Source organism: Amphibalanus amphitrite, unplaced genomic scaffold (assembly GCF_019059575.1).
Source record: "Amphibalanus amphitrite isolate SeventyFive unplaced genomic scaffold, NRLGWU_Aamphi_draft 000000F_arrow, whole genome shotgun sequence".
Lineage (NCBI taxonomy): Eukaryota > Metazoa > Arthropoda > Thecostraca > Balanomorpha > Balanidae > Amphibalanus > Amphibalanus amphitrite.
The window spans coordinates 1,316,106-1,341,521 of record NW_024881498.1 but is presented as its reverse complement, the minus strand read 5'-3'; the positions used below and the strand labels follow the sequence as shown (position 1 = coordinate 1,341,521).

At 54.7% G+C, this 25,416-nt stretch overlaps 1 protein-coding gene across 1 annotated transcript in view; it reads right to left on the bottom strand.

Moving 5' to 3' along the window:
• Positions 1–22,189, bottom strand: part of LOC122363169 (unconventional myosin IC-like) — a 117,748-nt gene extending 95,559 nt beyond the window's left edge. The window contains exons 1-2 of the mRNA XM_043358819.1: positions 21,742–22,189; positions 354–504 (exon numbers count right to left, since the gene is read on the bottom strand). Of these exons, the coding sequence (XP_043214754.1) occupies positions 354–479 (126 nt within the window). The 5' untranslated portion in view covers positions 480–504; positions 21,742–22,189. The remainder of the gene's footprint in view (positions 1–353; positions 505–21,741) is intronic.
• Positions 22,190–25,416: the final 3,227 nt, after the last annotated feature.

The window sequence follows — 25,416 nt, the reverse complement described above, 5'->3', positions numbered from 1 at the left end:
TGTATGATAAGGTGTACCAAGAACGGCAGCGCGGGATTCGCGAAAAACCACAGGGGGTTCAACCCCCCCCCCCCCCCCCCAGCAGGGCGCGGGTTAAAAGATTTATATTACTTTGTTTTTAATTTCATCACAACCATCCTCAAAAAATGGCTCGGTTATGAACGCATCATCACTTGAATGCTTGATTTTTGCTATGAATCCTCGAGATCTTATCTTTGCATCTCAAAGGGATGCAAATAAAATGTACACTCTTCTATGTCAACTCTGCTAGCCGGATTGGCTTGTTAAATGTCCACGACGATCTCGGGCCCAGGGGCGAGGTGGGAGGTGGGAGGGTCGGAGGCCGCACTCACGTATATGAGGTCGGCGTTGAAGCGCTTCCTCAGGTTGTCGACGAACGCCTCCTGGCTGCGGTAGTCCTCCAGCAAGACAAAGTCCTCCACGCCGATCTGGTCGCGTGCGTGCAGGGCGCGCTCCATGGTGTCGGCTCACTGGGCAGCCCCGCTGTCGGCAGAGGAACGGCCGGCATCAGACAACCTCGGCCGCCAGCCACGCCGCACGACGCTGCATGCACGCGTGTGGGTGTGGGTGGGTGCGTCACGCGTGTGGGTGTGGGTGTGCGTCACGCGTGTGGGTGTGGGTGGGTGCGTAACGCGTGTGACTACAGCCGGGGGTACACTGTAGGGAAACTAAACATATACACATGTCACACGGAGCATTAGGAAAAGCCTCGTATCAGCTGATGGACACAATGGAGGGACGTGTAAGGCATACTTGAAATCGCAACAACAACGAGCGTCGCTGGTAGAAACCATCACTTTGCCTGGTGGATAATATTATTTCTCATACTTGCAGATTGTAGCGTTGTAGCTTGTAGAATGTAGGTTATGTAGATTAGGTTAGGTTAGGTGAAATGAATTATGAATAGTTTATTTTTATCTAATCTAACCACTTTTTATATCTAACCTAAACTACCTAACCTGACCTAACCTAACCTAACATATAGCCTACAGCTCACAATCTACAACTTACAGCCTTCAAGAAATTAGTAATATTATGGACCATCAAAGTGATGGTTTTCCACCATCGACGCTCGTTGTTGCACTTTCCAAATACGCGCGAGTAAGACGTCACTGACGTCATTAAATACTAAGTGACGTATGTTCAACGGAAATATTTTTGGGTCATGTGTGGTATTGGTGGAAAGACGTGCTTAAACATGCTGGCTTGTGGACCCCTCACGAACTTTCAGAGCCCAGGAACAATGATTCCAGCTATGCTGGGATTGATCCTGGCATGACCGTGACCCTTAGCGAAGCAGGGTGACCGCGTGGCCTGACGACTGATGACAGGAGCGTGCAGCGAGCCACTGCTGGCTGCACCTGCCCAGTGCCGGGCCGGAGGCACGTGCGGCGAGCGCATTGAGCGTGAGCCTATGGTGGGGGACAGAGCCGGACACTGCTCTGAGTCAGTAGTAACAGAGCGGACACTGCTCTGAGTCAGTAGTCACAGACCGGACACTGCTCTGAGTCAGTAGTCACAGAGCGGACACTGCTCTGAGTCAGTAGTCCCAGACCGGACACTGCTCTGAGTCAGTAGTCACAGACCGGACACTGCTCTGAGTCAGTAGTCACAGAGCGGACACTGCTCTGAGTCAGTAGTCACAGACCGGACACTGCTCTGAGTCAGTAGTCACAGAGCGGACACTGCTCTGAGTCAGTAGTCCCAGACCGGACACTGCTCTGAGTCAGTAGTCACAGAGCGGACACTGCTCTGAGTCAGTAGTCCCAGACCGGACACTGCTCTGAGTCAGTAGTCAGTAGTCACAGAGCGGACACTGCACTGAGTCAGTAGTCACAGACCGGACACTGCTCTGAGTCAGTAGTCAGTAGTCACAGAGCGGACACTGCACTGAGTCAGTAGTCAGTAGTCCCAGACCGGACACAGTTCTGAGTCAGTGGTCACAGACCGGACACTGTCAAGGTGTGTGACAGCTCTGTCGACCCGCGCTCTGGTGCCGGGGACCGTGTGTCAGCCGCGCTGCTCGGCCACACGTGTGGGTGCCGGGGACCGTGTGTCAGCCGCGCTGCTCGGCCACACGTGTGGGTGCCGGGGACCGTGTGTCAGCCGCGCTGCTCGGCCACACGTGTGGGTGCCGGGGACCGTGTCAGCCGCGCTGCTCGGCCACACGTGTGGGTGCCGGGGACCGTGTGTCAGCCGCGCTGCTCGGCCACACGTGTGGAGGGCGGACACGGACAGAGCACTGCAGCCTGCCGAGGGCGGGTGTCGGGGCACCATGTGCATCGTGCATACCTATTATCTACACTGCAATGCACCCAGTCCACCATGACAAGGTGGCACTAAAAGCTTTGGATATTGTGTAGGTACTACCTAGAACGCCACAGACGTATTCTGACGGGACAACCATATGGCGGCCTTCCATGAGATTGGTGCGGCCCGCTCGGCGTGGGCGGTCGTCCTGAGCGAGCATTTGTAGGGCTTCCCGGAGTCGGCGATGAAGGGATTGTCGACCCGACCCGACCAGTCGATCGATAACCGGCACTGGGTAATCGGGCCAGATAGGCGCCGCGTCAGAGGCGGTCCCCCCCCCGCGCCTTCGGGGAGAGGAGGACGGGGGGGGGGGCAGGGAGCTCACGGGTCAGATAGGCGTCGCGCTGTACCGGAGGGTTGGGGGTGGGGGGTTATCACATAGCTCAGCATGTGACATCATTGTGACGTCATGGCGCTAGTTGGTCGGCCGATTCGTGTGATACACTTGGTGAATACGCGCCCGGGCCTGCCGAGTGATGGAGCAGCAGACCGCGCGGTCGCCGACGGTCCCCTGTCGGCGACCGGCGCCGCCCGTCCGCCGCAGGTAGCACTGCAGTGTGGTTAAATTCATTTTACGTTAGGGGGAGGATGTAGAAAAAAGACCGGAAAGGATGTCGTTGTTTACATAAAACTTGACTTCTTCAACCATTTTTAAGCACTGTTTTTATATGTCACTAGACAATGATGAAGAAATATTAAATACTGATAAAACTTTGAAGGCATTCTGATATTCGGGATGTTAAATGAGGTTTTAAAGTCGGGTCATATAGGTATTTGAACATTTTGGTTATTCAAATGGTTGTCTTGGCGTGTTGTTAGAGTTTTCGAGGTTTGTCTTTCTCTTGCTCCTAAACGTTTGGGTTCGAGGTTATTATTATGAGTCGTGACTGCCGTATGGATGTTTTGATTTACATTTTAGGATGTCATTATACTTTTCGTTATGGTTGGATTTCCCCGCAACATTACAATCTTGGACACACTGTAGCACTGGTGTCCGCAGAGCACTCACTCAGCCCATTCAGTCAGTAAAGCAGAGCGAGCTAGCCTGCACTGACAGCGGCCGTTCCAGCTCCATGGCGACTGCTGCAGCCGAACACAGGAGCTCCATGGCGACTGCTGCAGCCGACCACAGGAGCTCTACCCAGGCGGCGGCAGCCGACCACAGGAGCTCTACCCAGGCGGCGGCAGCCGACCACAGGAGCTCTACCCAGGCGGCGGCAGCCGACCACAAGAGCTCTACCCAGGCGGCGGGTCAAGGTGGCACCGGCGCCGGAGGTGAAAGCAAGCCAGGGCACCGGCACCGACCGAGGCCGGTCACCAATGGTGCCGGCGCAGCGGAGCCAATTAGGTAATAACGGCCAGCTGGAGCATGAAGACCATCCACATACCACCAGCACCACAACGGGACCCAGTCGGACCCAGTCTCAAATCAGAGCTCCGAGCTTCACGGTTCACAGGTCTCACCACCAATTATGGGGGGCGGGAATTACTAGGGCGCGCGCCGCCACCACAGCTGTAGATTGCACACAATGCTAAAGCAATGTTACGCAGCTCTTTGAAACCGTACAACCATCAGCAAAACCGCGCGAACGGTGTACCGTAAAACAGGGTGAAGTGAGACACTTTTTACTTGCAGACCTCTGCAATTTTGTACCTTTTGTAAAAACCCCTGTGCTTCTGTAACAGAAAATTAGACAACCGAACACCAGTAATGCCAAAAAGTCTCTCTGTATTTCCAAAATGCTCCAAATAAATTTGCACGTAAAATTATTTCCGCGTGAAATAATTTCACGCACTTAATTCAACTCACCACTTCTGGCACACGCCCCCCTGATCTTCAAGATTACTAAAACACTCAACACACACAAAATATCAAAAATGCTGACTTCGGTCACGAAACCGGCCAAGCAACACTTCGTCGGTCACAGAACCGCGGGCACCATAATCGGCCACCAAACCGTGCACCTTATCGGTCACCAAACCGGAGCACTATCGCCGCTCACCACCCGCGGGCACCATCACCGGGAACCACCGCCGGTCTCCAGCACCGGTCTTCATCACCGGGATCTATCACCGGGATCCATCACCGGGCTCCATCACCGCGATCTATCACCGGGATCCATCACCGGGCTCCATCACCGGACTCCATCACTGGGCTCCATCACCGGTCTCCAGCACCGGTATCCAAATCGGACGAAATCGAATCTATCGTTGCTCGTTGGTTCGTTCTCGTCTCGCCTCTTCGCCATTTCAGTAGCTCCGTTCGTATTCCCTGTCGAATTATATACCAGTATAACGCCTTTTGAGGCGACTAACGGAGCGAGCGAGAGGGTGGGCCTTGCACGTGCGAAATTGCGAGGGGGTACCTCCAACTGACTTGTGCACGGCACCCTACTAACCGGTCTCTAGCGATGTGCCAAATTTGAGCACAATCGGCCCAGCCGTTCTCGAGATCTGGAAGCGGCACCCCGCACGTGCGCACGTGCAAAATGGGTCCCAACTGACTTGTGCACGGCACCCTACTAACTGCTCCGTAACCGTGTACCAAATTTGAACGCAATCGGTCCAGCCGTTCTCGAGATCTGGAAACGACCCCTGCACGTGCGCACGTGCAGCAGCACCCCAACTCTGGCACATGGATATGCATTGCCTAGTGGGTGCCTACCTACATGCCAACTTTCAGCGCAATCGGCCCAGTAGTTACCGAGATATTGCAACAATTACAAAAGTGACACCTCTTCGTTTTGCACGTGGCACGTGCATAAGGGGTCACTCACATGCATCGGAAATAGTTCAATACTTGGTAGAAGGAATGAAGCTACCCTACAAAAATTACCGCGTGTAAATCGGTCAAGTGGTTGCTGAGATATAAGCGTCGCAGAATCGTGACGGCCGGCCGGCCGCTCATACTCAGAAATTTCCGTTATTCTACGTAAGACTCCGCTCGCTTCGCTCGCTCCGTAACAATACCGAAGACCGAAATAAGGCCGAAATAGCTTGTAATAGAAAATTAGACAACCGAACACCAGTAATGCCAAAAAGTCTCTCTGTCAAGCTCTCTGTATTCACAAAATGCTCCAAATAAATTTGCACGTAAAATTATTTTCGCGTGAAATAATTTCACGCACTTAATTCAACTCACCACTTCTGACACAGCTTCAATTGTTAAAGAGATGAGTCGTGGTCTATATCAGTGATGAGTGATATTGCAACTGTTACAAAACTGACACCTCTTTGTTTTGCACGTGGCACATGCATAAAGGGTCACCCACATGCATCGGGAATAGTCCAATACTTGGTAAAAGGAAGGAAGCTACCCTACAAGAATAACCTTAACCTTCCAGGCGTTGGGGGGGGCATTGTTTGCCCCCCCCCCCCCCCCGCTTTAGTTTTTTTCCGATATATAATATCCCCAGAAACGCTGCCCCGATCGTCACCAAACTTTTAGTACCCTCCCGGGAATAACTTTTACACATTGTGACCAAAAAAAGTCCAAAGGAATGATAGGTTGGCCGCTAATGACGTTGGAGTGACGTTATTTCTGCCATTTTCGACCCAACAAAGGTTTCGCCGGAAGAGCTGGCAGGCCTATAGCTTTGATCATACAGAAAAATGTTCAAGACATAAATTGTGATGAATTACCAGCGCTACTATACTGCTATCTCGAAATTTTGAAACTTTTGAAATTCGACCCAAAAATATAAAAAATTGATATAATAGCTAACAAACAAATGCTTTTCGATTTTCGGAAAAACGGAACATAGGTAATAGCCTTTATCGACCTCTATTCACACACCAAACTTAACATCAAACTACGTCTTTTTTTGGCCAAGTTATTGCGAAAAAAAACTGCCCAAAATTGATGACGTCAAGTTTCAAACTCAATTTTTAGCAATTCTAGACAACGTAGCGCAAAACAAAAACCACCATTAGACTCGCCGTGACGAGCTGCATCGAATCAATACCCATTTTATGCAAAACTATCAACTTTGTAAGTTACTTTTTTGACCTGACATTGACCTCCACCAGAAAGTGACTCTAAACGTACCTGATGGTTTTATAACCAACAACATTGAGTTGGAAATGAAAAATTGGCCATTATACATGCATCGCACAACCCTAGTAATGTTGGGGTCATGTGCTACTGCTGACCCTTGATGGCCTGACCTGTAACCTGACCTGGTATTATCAGTGAACTTTAAAAGCGGCATATGTAGAAGGCAACTTACGCCCTATCGCTGACTTTCGACAAAATGCCTTTTACTCGATGTTGTAGGCTGTAGCGCATTCCCTAGAAGGCCCGTGAACGGTGAAGCATTTTATCTTTGACCTGACCTGTGACGTTATCGGTGACCCCGAAGTCAATAAAATTGGAGTTCCTTCAACAAATTTAACAGGGCTATCGAACATGGTATGAGTTTTACGGATCCGTCCAGTAGTTTCGGAGATACGAGGGGGGGGCAAAAATGCCCCCCGCCGCGCGGAAGGTGGTCCGGGGGCTTACCGCTTGCCGGGTTAAGTAAATCGGTCAAGTAGTTGATGAGATATAAGCTTCACAAAACCGTGAGCGCGAAAATTGTCTGCTATTCTAAGGAAGACTTCGCTCGCTCTGCTGGCTCCTTAATCAAATGGCTATCTTCGATTTTTCATTATCGTTTTATATCTCCCAAGATCAATTGACATGAGTCTTGGCAATTTCTCGTGACTGCTTCACGACTATGATGTATGTATTTCTTAATTGATCTTTTTCGACCAAACACGTACTCTTCTGATAAAACAAATGTCACCATCGTGTTCTATGCCTAAAAGTGCCTATCAAATATGTGCCATATTCTGCGAATGCCACCGAGCACAGACCTAGCCGTCGTATTAGACTGACAATAATGGAGAAACTTGCCGTCATTTTCGACTAGCATACATATTAGGCTGGCCGTCAAATTGGACTAGTCGTCATGTCCTATCAGTCATTACATTGGGCTGATTGTTGAAACTGGTCACAAGGAATCTCCAAACAGACAGGAAGATGTGTAAACATTCGAAAGTCCAGCAGTGAAGTGCAGAGTCGTGATAAGCTATGTCCGTGACGTAGAGGTTTCTGTGGTAAATGAACGCAACAGCCAACAAATTACGGCCAGTGCGGACGAGAATAAAACCTGCCTAAACATACAGCGATGAGCCTAAAAAAGTCGGCACCAGACGAGAGATGACCCGAATCCAAGAGCTTGGTCACCGTGCCAGTCGCTAGCAAAAACCGACAACGGCGCGTCGCCGCCACTGCGAGGCTTATCATCGACAAATACTCAGCCAATCACGCTTACTCAGTGGTTTTGCTGAAAGCGCAAACGGGGGTGACCTAGCCGGAAGATGGTGCCGATTCGAACTAGAAATGTCAATTGCAGAAAATCGGGATAGGTACCGATGCCAAACCAAATGCCAACCAAAACCATGAGAAACTATAAAAAACAGACCAGCTTGGCAAATTGAGAGAAATGTCTACTTTTTTACCGAATTCGAAACCTGTTGTAAGCAGGTACAGGGGCGGATCCAAGGGGGGGGGGGTCCGCCCTTTGTTTGATTTCTTTTGTAAGATTACCAAGTGAAAGGGATGGCAGCTCTAGCTTCCTCCCCTTTGGGCGACTTTTTCCATTTTTTCTTTTGTTTTTACAAAAAAAAAGATATTCGAGGAGTTTTTTTGGTGGTGGTGGTGGGGGGTAGGTATGCAGTGGAAAATGTCAAATGTACAGCCCACTGGCTTAGGGGCCCTAAGAATAGGCTTAGGGGCCCTAAGAATACTCGGGGCCCCTTCAAACTACTCAGGGGCCCCTGCATATCATTAAGGGTCCTTTCTGACTTTTCTGGGGATTCTTCAGACAGTTCGTGGTTCCCTTAAAGGGACTATCCCACCTTTAACATGGGGTTTGAGTTGAGATAGCCAAGTTTGCGGCGAGGTTCAGAAACCACTATTTATCTAGGTTGCAACCCCCGCGGCCTCTTGGTGTTGAAGAAATTCGTTCCCTTCATTTGAAAATGGGCCTTGTACAAGGCCCTATCTTCAACATGGAGCGACCGTTAGTGTGACGTCACCTCGTTTAGTCATTCTGATTTAAATGGGTTTGTTCGTTGAAAAATCGCTTAAAACTTGGTCTGAACTTTGTTGTGGTGCCTACAGAGTAAAAAGAATCAGCTTTATGACAGTAATGTGGCCTGGGGAAGGAGGTAATTTTGGGCTGTGACGTCACATATTTGAAAGTTTGTGTTTGGAATATGGGAAGCCTAAGATGTTTAATGAAAAATAAATGCCAGAACCGTGTTCCTGGTCATCCAATCTATAAAGTCGGGCACAATTTAACTGGTTTTAACAACATTTTAGAAGGTGGGATAGTCCCTTTAACCCGCGCACCGACGGGGGTCTGCGCCAACTTCGCACCGACGGGGGGGGGGGCGGATGACCGCACCCCCCCTGAGATCTCGATAACGAAGCAAGATAGCGACAAGCAGTAAACGGCATCGGATACGCACGGTCAAGATCTACAATTTTTACTAAGGTCATTTTCAGGTCAGGTCAAAGATGACGTCACAGGGGTCGAAAAAGTCAAAATGGCGGCGCTAGATATGGAGAGTTTTTCTCGAATAAAATTTCGAATTAATCAAGATAGGAACAAACTAAGGGCATCATCGTAATCCTCTCGTCAATCCGCATCGAATGATATATATGTTGACCTCGAAAGGTCAAGGTCAAAGGTTGACCTCAGGTCACGTGAACTCGAGGTCATCATGTATATCATTCGATGCGTCTTGACGAGCTGAACACAATGAGACCATCCACGCGTCTGTATCTTATTCCTGTACAGAGTTATTGGCCAAAAACCTTTGGTGACCTTTGATGACGTCACATGACCTCACAGCTGCCCAACAGCAAAACAGACCTCAAGGTAGTGAAGGTTGATCGTATATGAAGTCATGTATGGTATATGGGGCCATTCCGACCCGTTTTAGTGGTAAAAACAGGGAGTTGATTTTTCCCCCATTGACTTATAATGGGGAGGTCGCGAAATTGACCTGACCTTAGGTCACCGATATCAAAATTCCGAGATATACAAATTGTAGCTACTAATGACCTAATAACATCCTGCGACTTTCAAAGGCCTCCGACATCTACTGTAGCTCTGGCACGGTGACAAAGTTGCAAAAAAGTGACTTGAGGTTGGGTCATTCAAAGTGACCTGGTGACCTGACCTTGAAAGGTAGGAGGTTCAAACTTGCACACCATATGTAAAATTGATGAGGGAATAGTCTTACCAAATTTCGCGGCGCGTAGCGCCGCGGTTTTCCCGCTATTCGCGAAAACCTCAGGGGGGGCGGATATCCGCCCCCCCCCCGTCGGTGCGCGGGTTAAAACTCCTCAGGGACCCCTCAGAATCAGACTATTCAGGGCAGTGGCGGATCCAGGGGGGGGGGGGCAAAATGGGCATTTGCCCCCCCCCCCAAACGGCATGATTTTAACATTACGCCTATGGGCGATGCATGGAAAGAATCGATAAATTTTTATGGCTTGCCCCCCCCCCCAAACCTCTGAGCTGGATCCGCCTCTGATTCAGGGGGCCCTCAGACTAATTATAAGGCCTCTTCAGGTGACTCAGGGGTGTCAGGCTACTCAAAGGGTCCCTGAAAACTAATGAGGGGGCCCTTCAGACCATTCATCAGGGGCCCATGAGGCGCTATTAAGCAAAAAATACGGCCACTCTCAAAATAAAGTGGGCGAAATCCGGGCTTAAAATTTTGGGGTAGGTAGGGCGCCATCGAGGGGAGGGCCGATTCGGAATAATCCCCTCCCCCTGAGCAATTTCCTGGATCCGCCCCTGCGTAGGTGAGGCATTGCAATAAAAACAAAACACCTAAAAACATTGCATGATTGAAATTCAGATAGGGTAAGGTGCCTAATTAGCGACCCCCTTAATTTGAACCGTCATTGCTCACGCTCTGTGGGTGCCACTGTGTTACTGGCTTGATTTTCGGAGAGATCGTTCATTTTTCTATTAAAATATAGTCATTTTCTGCCCCAATATTCACTAACTTATTTGTAGTGAGCATTTTGGCAAACCATTGCAAAAAACGCTAATAGGGAACTCTTCCCGATTAGCGACCGGGGAGGGTCGCTAATAAGTCTATGGGTTTCCCCCCCCCATATTAAAAATGGCAAATAATGCGACGCCTGAAAAGATAAAATATGATCTCAAAAAGGTAGCCTACTACGCAAAGCACTCAATCACTCGAACAGGGACGTTTATCCAACACATTTGCGTAAGTAAAAACTGATCACGTAATGCACCGAAGGCGAAAAGAAGGCGGAAACCCAAATTTTGCGGTCTATCTCGTATGATATTCGAGGTCCGCGCTGAATTCGGCACCCCCGCAGTCGGTGACGACATTTGGCATCCCCTGCCACACATTGCAAGCTTCAGCAACACCTCATTTTCATTTCTCTCTTTTCCCCTTTCTTTCCCTTCTTGAGCTATTTGCGACCATGTCAGGCGCAAATAGGAAATATGAATTGCGACACATTTTTAACCACCATGCTGTGCACAGTTGAGCGATCCACTATGGGAAAACGGCAATCCATTGAAAAAGGAATGTCGATTCAGAATAAAAAGGGTGCATCATCCTAATGTGCATCGCTTTTCATCAGAGAGGGCCCAAACACACACATTTTGGATAAGAAACTAGTCATTTTTATTTAAACTCACCTGAAACGTCCCACAAGAAACACCGACGACCGGAAAGTAATTTAATTTGATAACCAAAGTTTGGCTGACCTTTTGACGATGTTTTTACCCCGTTTTCTCCTGCAAGTTTTTCTGTAGGGAGGTAGGTCGCAAATCGGAAAGGGTCGCTAATTAGGCACCTTACCCTACCAAGTTGGCATTAGTGATGATATGGACATACCAACAAGTTGCTATCCAATTGACATATCTAGTCCAGACACTCCTAAGTCGCCCCACTTCCGTCATACCTCATACCTCGACGTACGTCATACATGACCTGTCAGCCAGCGGGACGATTGAACACTGTCTCCTGAACGGTGCTGTGCTCGAGTCCTCGGAACCAGCTCGGAACCTGAAGAGCCCAGTCACCCCGGCGCGGCGGACGGTGGCGGCTCCGGCCGGCGCAGCGGTGCCGCGTCACGGCCCCTCCCCCAGTCGGCTGACCGGTGACCGCAGCCACCATCCGGCCGACCCGATGACGTCAGCGACGAGGGCAGCGGGTCTCGACTCGGAGCCCGTCAGCCCGTCGGGGAACTCTCCACAACACAGAGGCCGAGCGCCAACTGCAGTTTGGGCGGCCGGACACGGTTGTTCAGTTACGGACCGAACGGCGTGAGCTGTTCTCGTCTCTGAATGTGTCCACTAAGCCGGTAAACACAGTGTGTCAAGACCAGGGAGAGCCTCACCGGCCCCCAGTCGGTAAGAGCACAGCGTATAACAGGGCCACGGAGAACCCGGCGCCTCAGCTGGTACAGAAGAGCCAACTGAGGCCTGCAGAACCACACTGGCGCCTCAGCTGGTACAAAGGAACCAGCTAGGGCTGATAATCCCGGGATCGGGATCCCGGGATCCCGGGATTGTATTAATCCCGAATCCCGGGATTAGAAGCATCGGGATTTCGGGATCCCGATATATTCCGTACAGAAACATCGTTCATAAAGTGTAGCTGATAGTAGGTATGTAAAAAAAGGTAAGTGAGTAACAACGCATTACAGTGCAGTTTTATGTCCAAAGATCTTACTTACGCCGTGCAAAGTCGTTATGCACAAGTATTGGTTACATATATACCTAATTGACATTGTTTCACACCGTCTCAGCCTTCACAATGTGGCGAGAGACGAGCTCTCTCTCGGCTCATCTCTCGCTCCCCGCGACGTCCCTCGCGTACTCGGTTTAACAGATCATTTTGCACGATGACATACTATGCCGACTATCGAATTCGAGTCCATCGAGTGGGAGGAGGTCGGCCGTCTTCGTGACTGTGGGAGCACGTCTGGTGGCTCAGTTACTGTCAGTGCCCCGTGGCTGGACGATCCATGAGGCTGGCCGGGCGCCCTGGGCATGGTTACCGTTAGTGAATAATTATTAATTACGTGCCTTTGTGATAAGCTATAGCTAACTTTGCCAAAATGTCGGATTTTGCTGAATTTAATTGCATGTAAACTGCATGTAAACGCGATTGCATGTAAACTGTCTGATGCGTTGAAACAGCGCATCCGACAGAGACGGTCACGTGCTGCTAAAGTCCTACAATCGCTCCATAACAAAATGTCGGCAGACTGGAAAGATATTTTTCCTAATGCCTCTCGCAAGGAAGCACAGGACTTAGTTGTCCACATGATGGAAAGATTGGGAGAACAGATGCATGATACCGAAGTAGGTGTAGATACAGAAGTGATGGACTATGATGATCCTGAATCAGCGCCGTCTCTTCAGTCAATGCTTTAACAAGCTCTAGATGAGGTTAGAGCTCCAGAGCAAGGCACCAGTTCATGCCCGTCTGGGATTAACTTTTCGCAATATTCTCTGATGATGACGAAGGCCATAAGGAAAGAATTGGAAAATTTACCTATCTCAGGAAGGACAGGCATGGTAGCGCTGTCCTACAACTGGCTGAAGGGCATAGTTCCTACGAGTGTTGAATCGGAACGAGTGTTTTCCACTGTCGGGAATATCGTCACAAAAGTGCGGTCGAGTCTCGGCGACGAAGTCGTTGATGCACTTTGCTTCCTCAAGTGCTACTACCGTAACAAGTGAATGTGACCAGGACATGCTGCTGGTCAGACGACCACAATCCGTAGGCACGTCTACTGTATCCTGACTCGAAATATAAACAAGAAATACAATGATCAATGTCATTCATGCTCTTATATTTGTTCGGGGTAAAGGTGTATGCCTGGTATTGTGTTTATGATGGTAAGAATGCGCCATATACATACGATATTGCAAGAAAATTCTGCTTTGTAGACAGGTTAAAATAAAAACTGCTCAATCCCGGGATCCCGGGATATCCCGGGATTGCATTTCTAAAATCCCGGGATCCCGAGATTGCCAAAAAGTCCCGGGATTATCAGCCCTAGAACCAGCTGAGGCCTGCAGGACCATACTGGCGCCTCAGCTGGTACAGAAGAACCAGCTGAGGCCTGCAGGACCACACTGGCGCCTCAGCTGGTACAGAAGAACCAGCTGAGGCCTGCAGGACCACACTGGCGCCTCAGCTGGTACAGAAGAACCAGCTGAGGCCTGCAGGACCACACTGGCGCCTCAGCTGGTACAGACTGAGGCCTGCAGTCAGCCGATGCGGACCACACCGGGGCCTCAGAGCTGCCGGTCCGACTCCGAGAAGACCTCGCAGGACCCTAGTTGACGGTCCGAGAGGACCTCAGCTGCCGATCTAATAGGACCCCAGCTGCTGGTCGAGAGGACCTCAGTTGCCACTTGCTGGTCTAATAGGACCCTAGCTGCCGGTCTGATAGTACCTCAGCTGCCGGTCTGATAGGACCCCAGCCAGGCGCGGATACAAGGGGGGGGCCATGGGGGCCATGGCCCCCCCCTTGGCCGATTTTTTTCAAAAATAAAATAAAAAGTTAAAAAGTTAAAAAGCTGAAAAGGGGGCCTCCTGAAAATAAAGTGGCCGAAATCCGATGAGTTTTTTTTTTTAACCTACCCACTTAGTTATTTCTTAGAAGACTAGCTGAGAAGACTTCTTTGTTAGAAGATTGGTAAAGCTTTTCATAACTTGGAGGTCTCTTATACTCACAGATATGACCACTTTTACAGGGCCTCCTAACCTGCACAGAGGGCCTCCAAGCCTGCACAGATGTTGAGATGTTGCCTGAACAGCTAGATAAGCTCAATAGACGCAGTTTTTTTTTGGGGGGCCCAACAAGTGGGAAGATGGGGCCTCCAACAGGTGGGATTATGGGGGGGGGCCTCCTGGTTTCTAATGGCCCCTCCCTTGGAGATTTTCTGGATCCGCCCCTGACCCCAGCTGCCGGTCGAGAGGTCGTCCCGCCGGCGGTGGGTGGGTGGGTGGGGTGTCGTCCCGCCGGCGGTGGGTGGGTGGGTGGGGTGTCGTCCCGCCGGCGGTGGGTGGGTGGGGTGTCGTTCCGCCGGCGGTGGGTGGGTGGGGTGTCGTCCCGCCGGCGGTGGGTGGGGGTCGGGCGCACAGCGCTGCACAGAGCACGCGGCGCCGCGCGGCCTTATTTGGACTGGGCTGGCCGCCGCCGGCCCGGCCCGGCGGGATGGGTGTGTGGGGGGCACCGCGGCGTGGCGCCGGTGGGCGCGCAGGAATGCCCGCCGGCGCGGCGCGGCGGCACCTCGGGCTCGGCCCAGGCGGCACGTCCCATCTGTCACCGTATGCACGTTGATGTATGTATGTGCGGCGGGAGCGGGTGATTGGCGCCGGTGCAGCCGCTCGCTTAGAACTCGGAGCTTATTAGTTGCGATTATGGCTCCAATGGCATCGATTTCATTCAAACTTACAGGATATGCTAAGCCATGGTAGGCTCACCGAGTGCCATGACAGGCAACCCGTTTTTTTTTATTCGGTTAACCTGGGGTCATCTAGAGCCTAGAGGTCATGACAACTTCAAAGGAAAGTTAACCGAATGGCTCCAATGGTAGAAAATATGATAAATGAATGTTCCATTTCAGCGTTTTGTATTTTACTAGCTCAGCCTATGGCAATATGTGGCTAGCTTGGTATTTCCATGGTGCAGGAGCGCTAGGGTCGCGTCAACTGAGGTCAGTTAGGACTAAACCACGTTTTGGCTAATAGCTTGGATCACAATAAGGCCAGAGCTTCAAAAATGGTGTCATTGTGTGCTGAGTTGAATAAAATGCGCTATGGTGCATTTTGATGAGTTTACATACCTATGAACTCAATAAATTAAAGTTCATTTAATCTAAGCGAACTTCAAAATTCAATGAAGTAGCATGCCATTCATTGAAGACGCGCATTGACATGCTGAGTTCATTGGTGCTTTTAGTTTTGCTCTATTCTACCAGATGAAAAGTTAGAAGCAAAAACTTTTGACGTGCTTTAGTGATATTTTTTACATTGATACCCCGTCCTAAAACCCCATAAATATTAACCTACTCACCAAATTTGGGCTCACAGTGGCGTAACTTCCTGTGGGTCCAACTATCCTGTAAATTTAGTCTTTTTAAATGCCATAGAAGGCAATCGCCAGGGGTCGAATCCCCCCCCCGCCCCCACCGGCCATCCACGTGATGAAAAATGCCCGTCCTGGCGAGAGTAAGGTACGGCTAATTACCTATAAAACAAAGCAAATACATTTACCAGAACACTGCACTACTATAATGGTCCTCAATCCCCCTGACCAGCTTTCAAGCATATCATTGGAAGTCAAACACGAGCATGATAAATTTTACGATTATTGAGTAACCACTTGTATCGGATTGACATCACCAGCAGCATAAGTAATTTGCTGAGCGCCGTCGCTCCGACTCGCCGGCTGGGGTCGGGTCGCTGAGCTGGCGTCGCTCCGACTCGCCGGCTGGGGTCGGGTCGCTGAGCTGGCGTCGCCTCGCCAGCCGCTGATATGTAGTCCCTACTGGGTGCCGCGGGGTGGGACAGCAGCCCAGTCGCCGTGCCGTGGGTGGGACAGCCGCCCACTCGCCGTGCCGTGGGTGGGACAGCCGCCCAGTCGCCGTGCCGTGGGTGGGACAGCCGCCCAGTCGCCGTGCAGCTGGACGGCTCCAGGCCGTATATACCGGAAGGCTGTGCGCCGGGGGTGTGGGGACACGCCGTACCAGATCCGGCGGGAGGTGGCCAGGGCCACGCCGCGCGCCGCCGCGCCGGGTGGTACGCTCCCCGCGCGGCCATCTCGCTGCCGATACCACTATCGGCGGCAACAGGCCCGACTCTATCTGATTACATGGTTTTAACGCCCTGTCATTTACCATGGCTGAGGGCTCAGGCGTATCTCTGATAGGGGGCGGCTGCCTCGACCTATCAACTCGCTGTTGTGTAAAGTGGACGCAGCAGTACGCTTTGATAATGATGCAACGCTCTCTGAGGCCGGGCCAGGGGTGTGGAAACTCAGCGGCGGCTGCACCGATCCGGATCGGCGCCGCCACCGAACGCGGGTCCCGGAGCTGGGAGCGGCGACGCTACCGGAGCTGGGGTCGGGGCCGGGCCGCGAGCTCGGCAGCTGTCGGCGACCGGTCCGAGGTCAGCGCCTGAGCTCTCAGAGGTCAGGAGGTCAGCGCGGTGGGGTCGCTGGAGCGTGGAGCCTCCGACGCCCTTCGACCGCCGGCGACGGTTCAGGATCCAGCCGAGTTGCCTCCACCGGACATGAGGAGGCGGCGGCGCGGTGTGCTCACGGGTTACGGCCCTGCCTAGAAATGGTGTGAGTGAGACCAGACGAGCGGCGTGCTCCGCCCGCCACCGACCCGGAGCTGCAGGAAGGGATCCCACCTGGCAACGGTCTGAATCAGCGCCCCATTTGGGCCCATCTCTGAATCTCTGGATCTCTCCCTGGAATATGCATTCATCTTAGTTATGATCTCTGGATACAGAATGGTTTCACCTCAAGGTTTGTCAATGAATCTATACACGGACACCTGTCTGGATCCCTCATGAGCCAGGACTAACTACCACGCTCCACCCCCCCCCCCTTCCCTCTTTAGGTCCGCCCCTGAACAAACTGCCTCACAGACTCGGGATCCCTTTCTACGCCAGGAGTTAGAACAGAGGGGTGCGCTGAGGTCCTCCCCTCCCCTCCCCTCCCCTCCCCTGGAGGGCGACCCTCCAGCACCTGTGACGTTCGGTATACGAAAACGCCCCCACCGCGCCGGTCCTCCCCTCCCCTCCCCTCCCCTGGAGGGCGACCCTCTAGCACCTGTGGCGTTCGGTATACCGAAAACGTCCCCACCGGACGGCCCGAGGCCCGAGCAGATGAGAAGTGAGAACTGAGAGTAGGTATATATCTGGACAAGGTGGCGGAACACCTTGTCAACAGTGGAACCAAAGTGTCCCCCTCCCGTCCTGGGTAGGTCAGATGGCAAGAAGATTTTACCAACTTCCGCCGCGAGGTAGGGTAAAATACGTAAAAACGGTATCAGCATGTACCGGTCCACTACATGTAGCGTCGTGTTTCGAATACGCGGTTGGAATTCAATTGCACAAAATAATACCGTAAGCTAGCGCTTGGTCTCGGGAATATTTTCAGAGTGGCTGATTTGCGGCACAACTTGCAATGCCCAACTTGCTTCATTCAATGGACACTGAGCTGACGTAGGAAGGTAAGCGACAAACCGCTCTGCCACCAGCCGGTGTAATAGGAGGGAACGGGGAGGGGGGGGTACAGCGTAGCTACAGGAGCCCTCATGCTAGTGTCGGCGAACACGGACGTGTCCGGGTGCAGCGCGCCCGCTGCTCGGCCGGGGAGCCGCTCACCAGGTCCCGAGCTGTGCACTGCACAGCCGCCCCCCAGGTCCCGAGAGCTGTGCGCTGCACAGCCGACCCCCAGCTCCCGAGAGCTGTGCGCTGCACAGCCGACCCCCAGGTCCCGAGAGCTGTGCACTGCACAGCCGCGCCGCTGCACCGTGTGCGGCGCACTGTCGGGGGCGACAGGGGCGCACTGTCGGGGGCGGCAGGGGCGCACTGTCGGGGGCGGCAGGGGCGCGCCGCTGCACCGTGTGCGGCGCACTGTCGGGGGCGACAAGGGCGCGCCGCCCTCAGGTGTCACCGACAGGCCGACAGCGCGCTGCACGGCCGCGGCCCACTCGCTGTCGCCGCCGTGAGTCAGGGAATTGATTTTCGACTGTCGGTGTGACTCAGCGGCCGCCCCGGTCCGCCAGCTCACCAATCACCCTGGCTCCTCTGCCGCCCCGGTCCGCCGGCTCACCAAGGGTCCCCTGTCGCCCCGGTCCGCCAGCTCACCAATCACCCTGGCTCCCCTGTCGCCCCGGTCCGCCGGCTCACCCTGGCTCCTCTGCCGCCCCGGTCCGCCGGCTCACCCTGGCTCCCCTGTCGCCCCGGTCCGCCGGCTCACCCTGGCTCCCCTGCCGCCCCGGTCCGCCGGCTCACCCTGGCTCCCCTGTCGCCCCGGTCCGCCGGCTCACCCTGGCTCCCCTGTCGCCCCGGTCCGCCGGCTCACCCTGGCTCCCCTGTCGCCCCGGTCCGCCGGCTCACCCTGGCTCCCCTGTCGCCCCGGTCCGCCGGCTCACCCTGGCTCCCCTGTCGCCCCGGTCCGCCAGCTCACCCTGGGTCCCCTGCCGCCCCGGTCCGCCAGCTCACCAATCACCCTGGCTCCCCTGTCGCCCCGGTCCGCCGGCTCACCAATCACCCTGGCTCCCCTGTCGCCCCGGTCCGCCGGCTCACCCTGGCTCCCCTGTCGCCCCGGTCCGCCGGCTCACCCTGGCTCCCCTGTCGCCCCGGTCCGCCAGCTCACCCTGGGTCCCCTGCCGCCCCGGTCCGCCGGCTCACCAATCACCCTGGCTCCTCTGCCGCCCCGGTCCGCCGGCTCACCACGGGTCCCCCGCCGCCCCGGTCCGCCAGCTAACCAATCACCCTGGCTCCTCTGCCGCCCCGGTCCGCCGGCTCACCCTGGCTCCTCTGCCGCCCCGGTCCGCCAGCTCACCACGGGTCCTCTGCCGCCCCGGTCCGCCGGCTCACCACGGGTCCTCTGCCGCCCCGGTCCGCCGGCTCACCACGGGTCCTCTGCCGCCCCGGTCCGCCGGCTCACCACGGGTCCTCTGCCGCCCCGGTCCGCCGGCTCACCACGGGTCCTCTGCCGCCCGGTCCGCCGGCTCACCCTGGCTCCTCTGCCGCCCCGGTCCGCCGGCTCACCCTGGCTCCTCTGCCGCCCCGGTCCGCCAGCTCACCAATCACCCTGGCTCCTCTGCCGCCCCGGTCCGCCGGCTCACCAATCACCCTGGCTCCTCTGCCGCCCCGGTCCGCCAGCTCACCACGGGTCCCCCGCCGCCCCGGTCCGCCGGCTCACCAATCACCCTGGCTCCTCTGCCGCCCCGGTCCGCCGGCTCACCACGGGTCCCCTGCCGCCCCGGTCCGCCGGCTCACCAATCACCCTGGCTCCTCTGCCGCCCCGGTCCGCCGGCTCACCCTGGCTCCTCTGCCGCCCCGGTCCGCCAGCTCACCAATCACCCTGGCTCCCCTGCCGCCCCGGTCCGCCAGCTCACCAATCACCCTGGCTCCCCTGTCGCCCCGGTCCGCCGGCTCACCACGGGTCCCCCGCCGCCCCGGTCCGCCGGCTCACCAATCACCCTGGCTCCTCTGCCGCCCCGGTCCGCCGGCTCACCACGGGTCCCCTGTCGCCCCGGTCCGCCAGCTCACCAATCACCCTGGCTCCTCTGTCGCCCCGGTCCGCCGGCTCACCCTGGCTCCTCTGCCGCCCCGGTCCGCCGGCTCACCAATCACCTCACCAATCCTCTGCCGCCCCGGTCCGCCGGCTCACCAAGGGTCCCCTGTCGCCCCGGTCCGCCGGCTCACCAATCACCCTGGCTCCTCTGCCGCCCCGGTCCGCCGGCTCACCCTGGCTCCTCTGCCGCCCCGGTCCGCCGGCTCACCAAGGGTCCCCTGTCGCCCCGGTCCGCCGGAGGGCACACGGGTCGGGTCGGGTCGGGTCACCGGCTGTACCCCTGCTACATCCCGGCTGCATCCCACTGCACTCCAATGCACCCCAACCGTAGGCTGGAGCGCGCCTACACTGTTCACTGTTCAGTAGTGGCGGAGCGCATAGCTGCCTTTTTAGCTTGGTTTGAGTGACATGGAGTGACATGGAGGCCAAACAATCCAGGTTTGGTGAGCATTTTCTTCAGGTCTGGCAAATGCCGTTGGTATTCAGAAATCCCATTCGGAAATGGAACTGGGACTCTGAGAGCCTCTGTCAGCTAGCCGCGTTATGGGGCCGAGGTGCAGCCGCCCACCACCCGACCGTATAGGCGCCGGAACAAAAATAAAAACCTACAAAGTAACTAGAATGCTGAGCTCTATTGATGTCCATTGTCCATCTCATGCAACGGAGTAACTATCCATGACGTCAAAAATTGACGTTCAAAACAATAAAGCGACCCCTCCCCCCCCCCCCTACATCACATCACCACCAATTACGGGTAAGGGGCAGACACCGGCCAGCCCTCCAACAATCGACGACTGGCCGAGCCACGGGCCCAACTAAACCCATGCCGGACCGCTCGGACCGTCCGGCCGTCCGGACCGTCCGGACCGTCCGGTTACCGAGGCAGTCAGTCCGGAGGGTTTACACCGGACACTGGATGTCAGGGTCAGAGCGCGTCACTGTGTAACCGCAGCACGGGCCGCTGCAAGTGCAGCCTCCAGCCTGAGACGGTACGCGGCCCGGCCCGGCCCGGCGCGGCGCCCGCCCACTCCGGGCCGGCGCGGCCGCCACCCCACCCCCCCAACCCGGTCCGGCAGCCACGTCTGTTTGTTTGAGCCTCGCGACACGCGGCGCTCAGTGACACTGGCCTCAGTGACACTAAGTGACTCGGCGCTCAGTGACACTGGCCAGTCAGCCGGCCACCAGCTCACCATTCGGCGCGCTCAGTGACACTGGCCAGTCAGCCGGCCACCAGCTCACCATTCGTCGTCTGCCGATCGAGAGCCCCACCGGGTCAGACCAGGTGCGCGAACAGCTAATGCAGGCCGATATGAGTGGACACGCTACACTTCACTACAACTATAGTAGAAGACACGACTGGGAGGCAGCAAACAAACGAGGAGCCACAGGCTGATTCAAGGAATCGTCCCTCTCCTCTGTCCATGTCGCTCCTGGAACATTCACCGTAACAATATGTTTTTTATCTTAGCGGCCTGCCGCCTGGACTTGCTCCCTCCCTCTCTCTCTCTCTCTCTCTCTCTCTCTCTCTCTCTCTCTCTCTCTCTCTCTCTCTCTCTCTCTCTCTCTCTCTCTCTCTCTCTCTCCGATTTAACCCGATGTTTTGCACGACTTCTTGCCGCGGCGGTCGTGACGGGGGCGCTGTCAGCTCAGTCCAGCTGCGAGGGCCGCGGCGCGCCGGCCATCAGTGCAGGCCGTCTCAGTCGGAGACCGCCGCGCCGGCCGGCAAAAAGCCGAGAGAGAGAGAGAGAGAGAGAGAGAGAGAGAGAGAGAGAGAGAGAGAGAGAGAGAGAGAGAGTTAGAGAGAGAGAGAGAGAGAGAGAGAGTTAGAGAGAGAGAGAGAGAGAGAGAGAGAGAGAGAGAGAGAGAGACGGAGAGAGAGAGGGAGGAGAGGGAGGGGAGGAGGGAGGAGAGAGAGGAGAGGAGAGGAGAGAGACGAGGAACAGGGCGCAGGTGGAGAGAGGGAGGAGGGGGCCGGGTCCGGTGGTGACTGGGCGGTGGGCAGTGGGCAGTGGGCTCACCTGGTGCCGTGCTCGCCGCCGCCGGTGCTGCTCTCCCGTCACCGCGGTCGGGCCGACTGCGGCCGACCCCGCGCCCCCGCGCCGCCGCCGCCGGCCGCCGGCCGATAGCCCGGCCCGCAGCACTGATAGCTCACCGGCGTGCCCGCACGTGCCGGCCGGCGTGCTGCGCGCCGCCGCGGCCGGCCCAGTTCGCGGAACGTTAGTCACTGGTCAGCGGCAGTCGGGCGGGGGCGGGGGCGGCTCAGACCGGTCGGTCGGTATGGCGCCCAGTTTGAACGGGCGCCCGGCCGCCGCTGCGTCTGGCCGCGCCCGGTCGGTGCGGCTCACACTGACACGGGCGCCGCGCCGCTCAGCACTGCGCTGCTGGCCACTGCAGTCCAGACTCGAGCGGTGGCTGTCGGCTGGCGGAGCGTGCCGGCACCACCTCCCCGGCGCCGCGGCATGGACTGGGGAGTGAGAGGGGCGCGCTCAGGCCGCTCGCTGCTCAGCCCACCGCGGTCTGTGACGAAACGCCACCGGGGGGAGGGGGAGGGCGCCCCACGGCTGCAGACGGCGCCTGCTCCCGCCGGCTGCTGAGTGCTGACCCCCAGCGGCCAGCGGCCAGCGGCCAGCGCGCTCAGCAGCCCACAGTGGGCGACAATTCATCGAGCACTCGTCGGGGCGGTGGTCAGAGGAGAGGAATGGACAGCGGGAGGGGGGGGATAGGAACTTGTAGCGAAAACTAGACAGTGAGTATGGTGATAATAAATCAATGCGGTATTTGTACTGTCTTGCAGCAAATGTTTAACAATAACAACGAACAACGATACAAAAGCAAAAACGTAATCGCAGCTCCGCGCGGCTCAATAGTCAGCGAGCGATTCCCGGCCCGCTCCGCGAGCCGGTCGTACCCGGGTCGTGTCACCGCCAGGCGGCAGCACTGGTCCGGTGACCCGACATCACGTGATATTACCACGGTATTATGGCATTTAACCCGCGATCATCTGAGGAGAGGGGGGAAGACCCTACACCCCCCCATTTTTCTGGAATAACTCATGAACCGCTCAACCCGCGCCACAGTGCAGCGGTGACTGGGATATGTACTGTAACGCGCCCCACGGGGGGGGGGCTCTTCATAACCCCCCTCCAAACTCCGAAACTACCGTGCCAATTGTCAAAATTTGGACGGCGACTAATTTAATTGACCTCGAGGTCACCGATGACGTCACAGGTCAGGTGAGAGTAAAAATTATCGACGTTTGCTGCCTCCCAGCTGGCTCGCCGTGCCGCTGGCCCCGCGTCCACCGTCTGCAGAGTCCAGGAGGCAGATGATGGCGCTCGCGTCCGGGTGCTGCTCATGGTCCGGTGCAGAGTTGGTTCACTGCGGCTAGCGCTCCTCCAGGGCGGCTCGGAGTGGCCCAGCTCGGCTCTGGTACTGGAGCACAGCCCGCAGAAGACGCCGGCGCCGCGCTCCCGACTGCTGGCTTGGCCCCGGTCGGCGCGGGGGGGGGGCGATCATGGTGCCGCCCCCGCCGCGGGGAACATTCATTCTGGCCAGGGTTCATAATGTCCAGGGTACGATATGCCCAGTGTCGAAATGGCCAGTGCCTTGAATAGGCCAGAATTCATAATGTCCAGGGATTGCATGGTCCAAATGCGGCCAACTGGCTGCAGATAGGGTATATTCAAAGAGGCCAGGGTTCATAATGTCCAGGGCACGATGTGTCCAGTGTTCGAAATGGCCAGGGTTCATAATGTCCAGGACACGATATGTCCAGTGTTCGAAATGGCCAGGGTTCATAATGTCCAGGGAACGATGTGTCCAGTGTTCAAAATGGCCAGTGCCTTGAATGGGCCAGAGTTCATAATGTCCAGGGATTACATAGTCATTGAAAGTGACGTCATTACGTAAAAACACGGAACCAGCTCAATGCGAAGCAGTGCAGTGCCGAAGGCAATGCCTTAGGAGAGATTACAGGCAATAGTAAATCAAATATTTTTAGGTTAAGTGGTTATGCATCAGGCTTCAGCCCGTTCATAGTGTCCAGGACACGATGTGTCCAGTGTTCGAAATGGCCAGGGTTCATAATGTCCAGGGAACGATGTGTCCAGTGTTCAAAATGGCCAGTGCCTTGAATGGGTCAGAGTTCATAATGTCCAGGGATTACATAGTCATTGAAAGTGACGTCATTACGTAAAAACACGGAACCAGCTCAATGCGAAGCAGTGCAGTGCCGAAGGCAATGCCTTAGGAGAGATTACAGGCAATAGTAAATCAAATATTTTTAGGTTAAGTGGTTATGCATAACCACTTAACCTAAAAATATTTGATTTACTATTGCTTGCAATCTATTCATGCGAGAAACTATTTCCTTATCCCCGGTAGGCAAACATCATTACCTTAGGTTAGGTTAGGTTAGGTTAGGTTAGGTTAGGTTAGGTTAGGTTAGGTTAGGTTTGGTTTGGTTTGGTTGACTGTGTAATCCCTGGACACTATGAACTCTGGCCAATTCAAGGCACTGGCCATTTTGAACACTGGACACATCGTGCCCTGGACATTATGAACCCTGGCCATTTCGAACACTGGACACATCGTGCCCTGGACATTATGAACCCTGGCCATTTCGAGCACTGGACACATCGTGCCCTGGACATTATGAACCCTGGCCTCTTTGAATTTACCCTATCTGCAGCCAGTTGGCCACATTTGGACCATGCAAACCCTGGACAATATGAACACTGGCCAATTCAAGGCACTGGCCATTTCGAGCACTGGACACATCGTACCCTGGACATTATGAACCCTGGCCTAAATAATACGCACCCGCGCGCCACCCGGTGCCGTGTTGCGGAGTCGACTGGGGAGTGGGGACGGCGGCCCCGGCAAACTCCCGGAGCGGGTCCACGGCGGGCAGCGCGGAGGCGCGCGCGTCGTGGACCCGCTCGAAAAAAAAAACTAAAAACTAAAAAAAAACGAAAATTCGTGACAAATTTGAGCCAGGCTCGTTATATGATGTCAGACCATCGCTAACATAAAGTTTAAAGCATGCAAATTAACCCGCGCCCCAGTGGCGGTCTCAGCCAACTTCGCCCTAGTGGGGGGGGGGGGCATATGTTACCACCCACCTCTAACTCAAAAACTAAGAGGGCTAGAAAGACGCGGTAAAAAGCAGTCGATAGCGCTCTCATTGCGTACGTTTGAAAGTATTTCGGTCATTTTTCATCTTAGAGCAATATTGGGGTCACTGGAGGTCATCAAAGGTCAAAATTTGCCAAATGTCACAATATTTCTCAGAAAACATGCATTTATCTCAAGAACTATGATAGCTAGAAAAACGTATTGAAAAGCAATCGACAGCTTTTGAATTCTTCTTTTGATAAGGTCATTATCAAAATTGACCTCAGGTCAACGGTTTAGCCTCCAGAGGGCAAAAACTCCAAAAATAGCTGTTTTTACGAAATGTGCTTTTTGACAATAACTTTTGACTAAAAAAAAACACGACATTTCTATTGCCAGAATCGTGTTCCTCTCGCCAAGACGCCTCGAATGAATTATAATTTGACCTTGAAAGGTCAACTTGAAAATTTGACCTCAGGTCAAGGTCATGACCTGACCGGAAAAGGTCATGTTGCATATCAGTCGATGCGTCTTAACAAGACAAACACAATGAGGCCATCCCCAGCGTTCTATCTCTT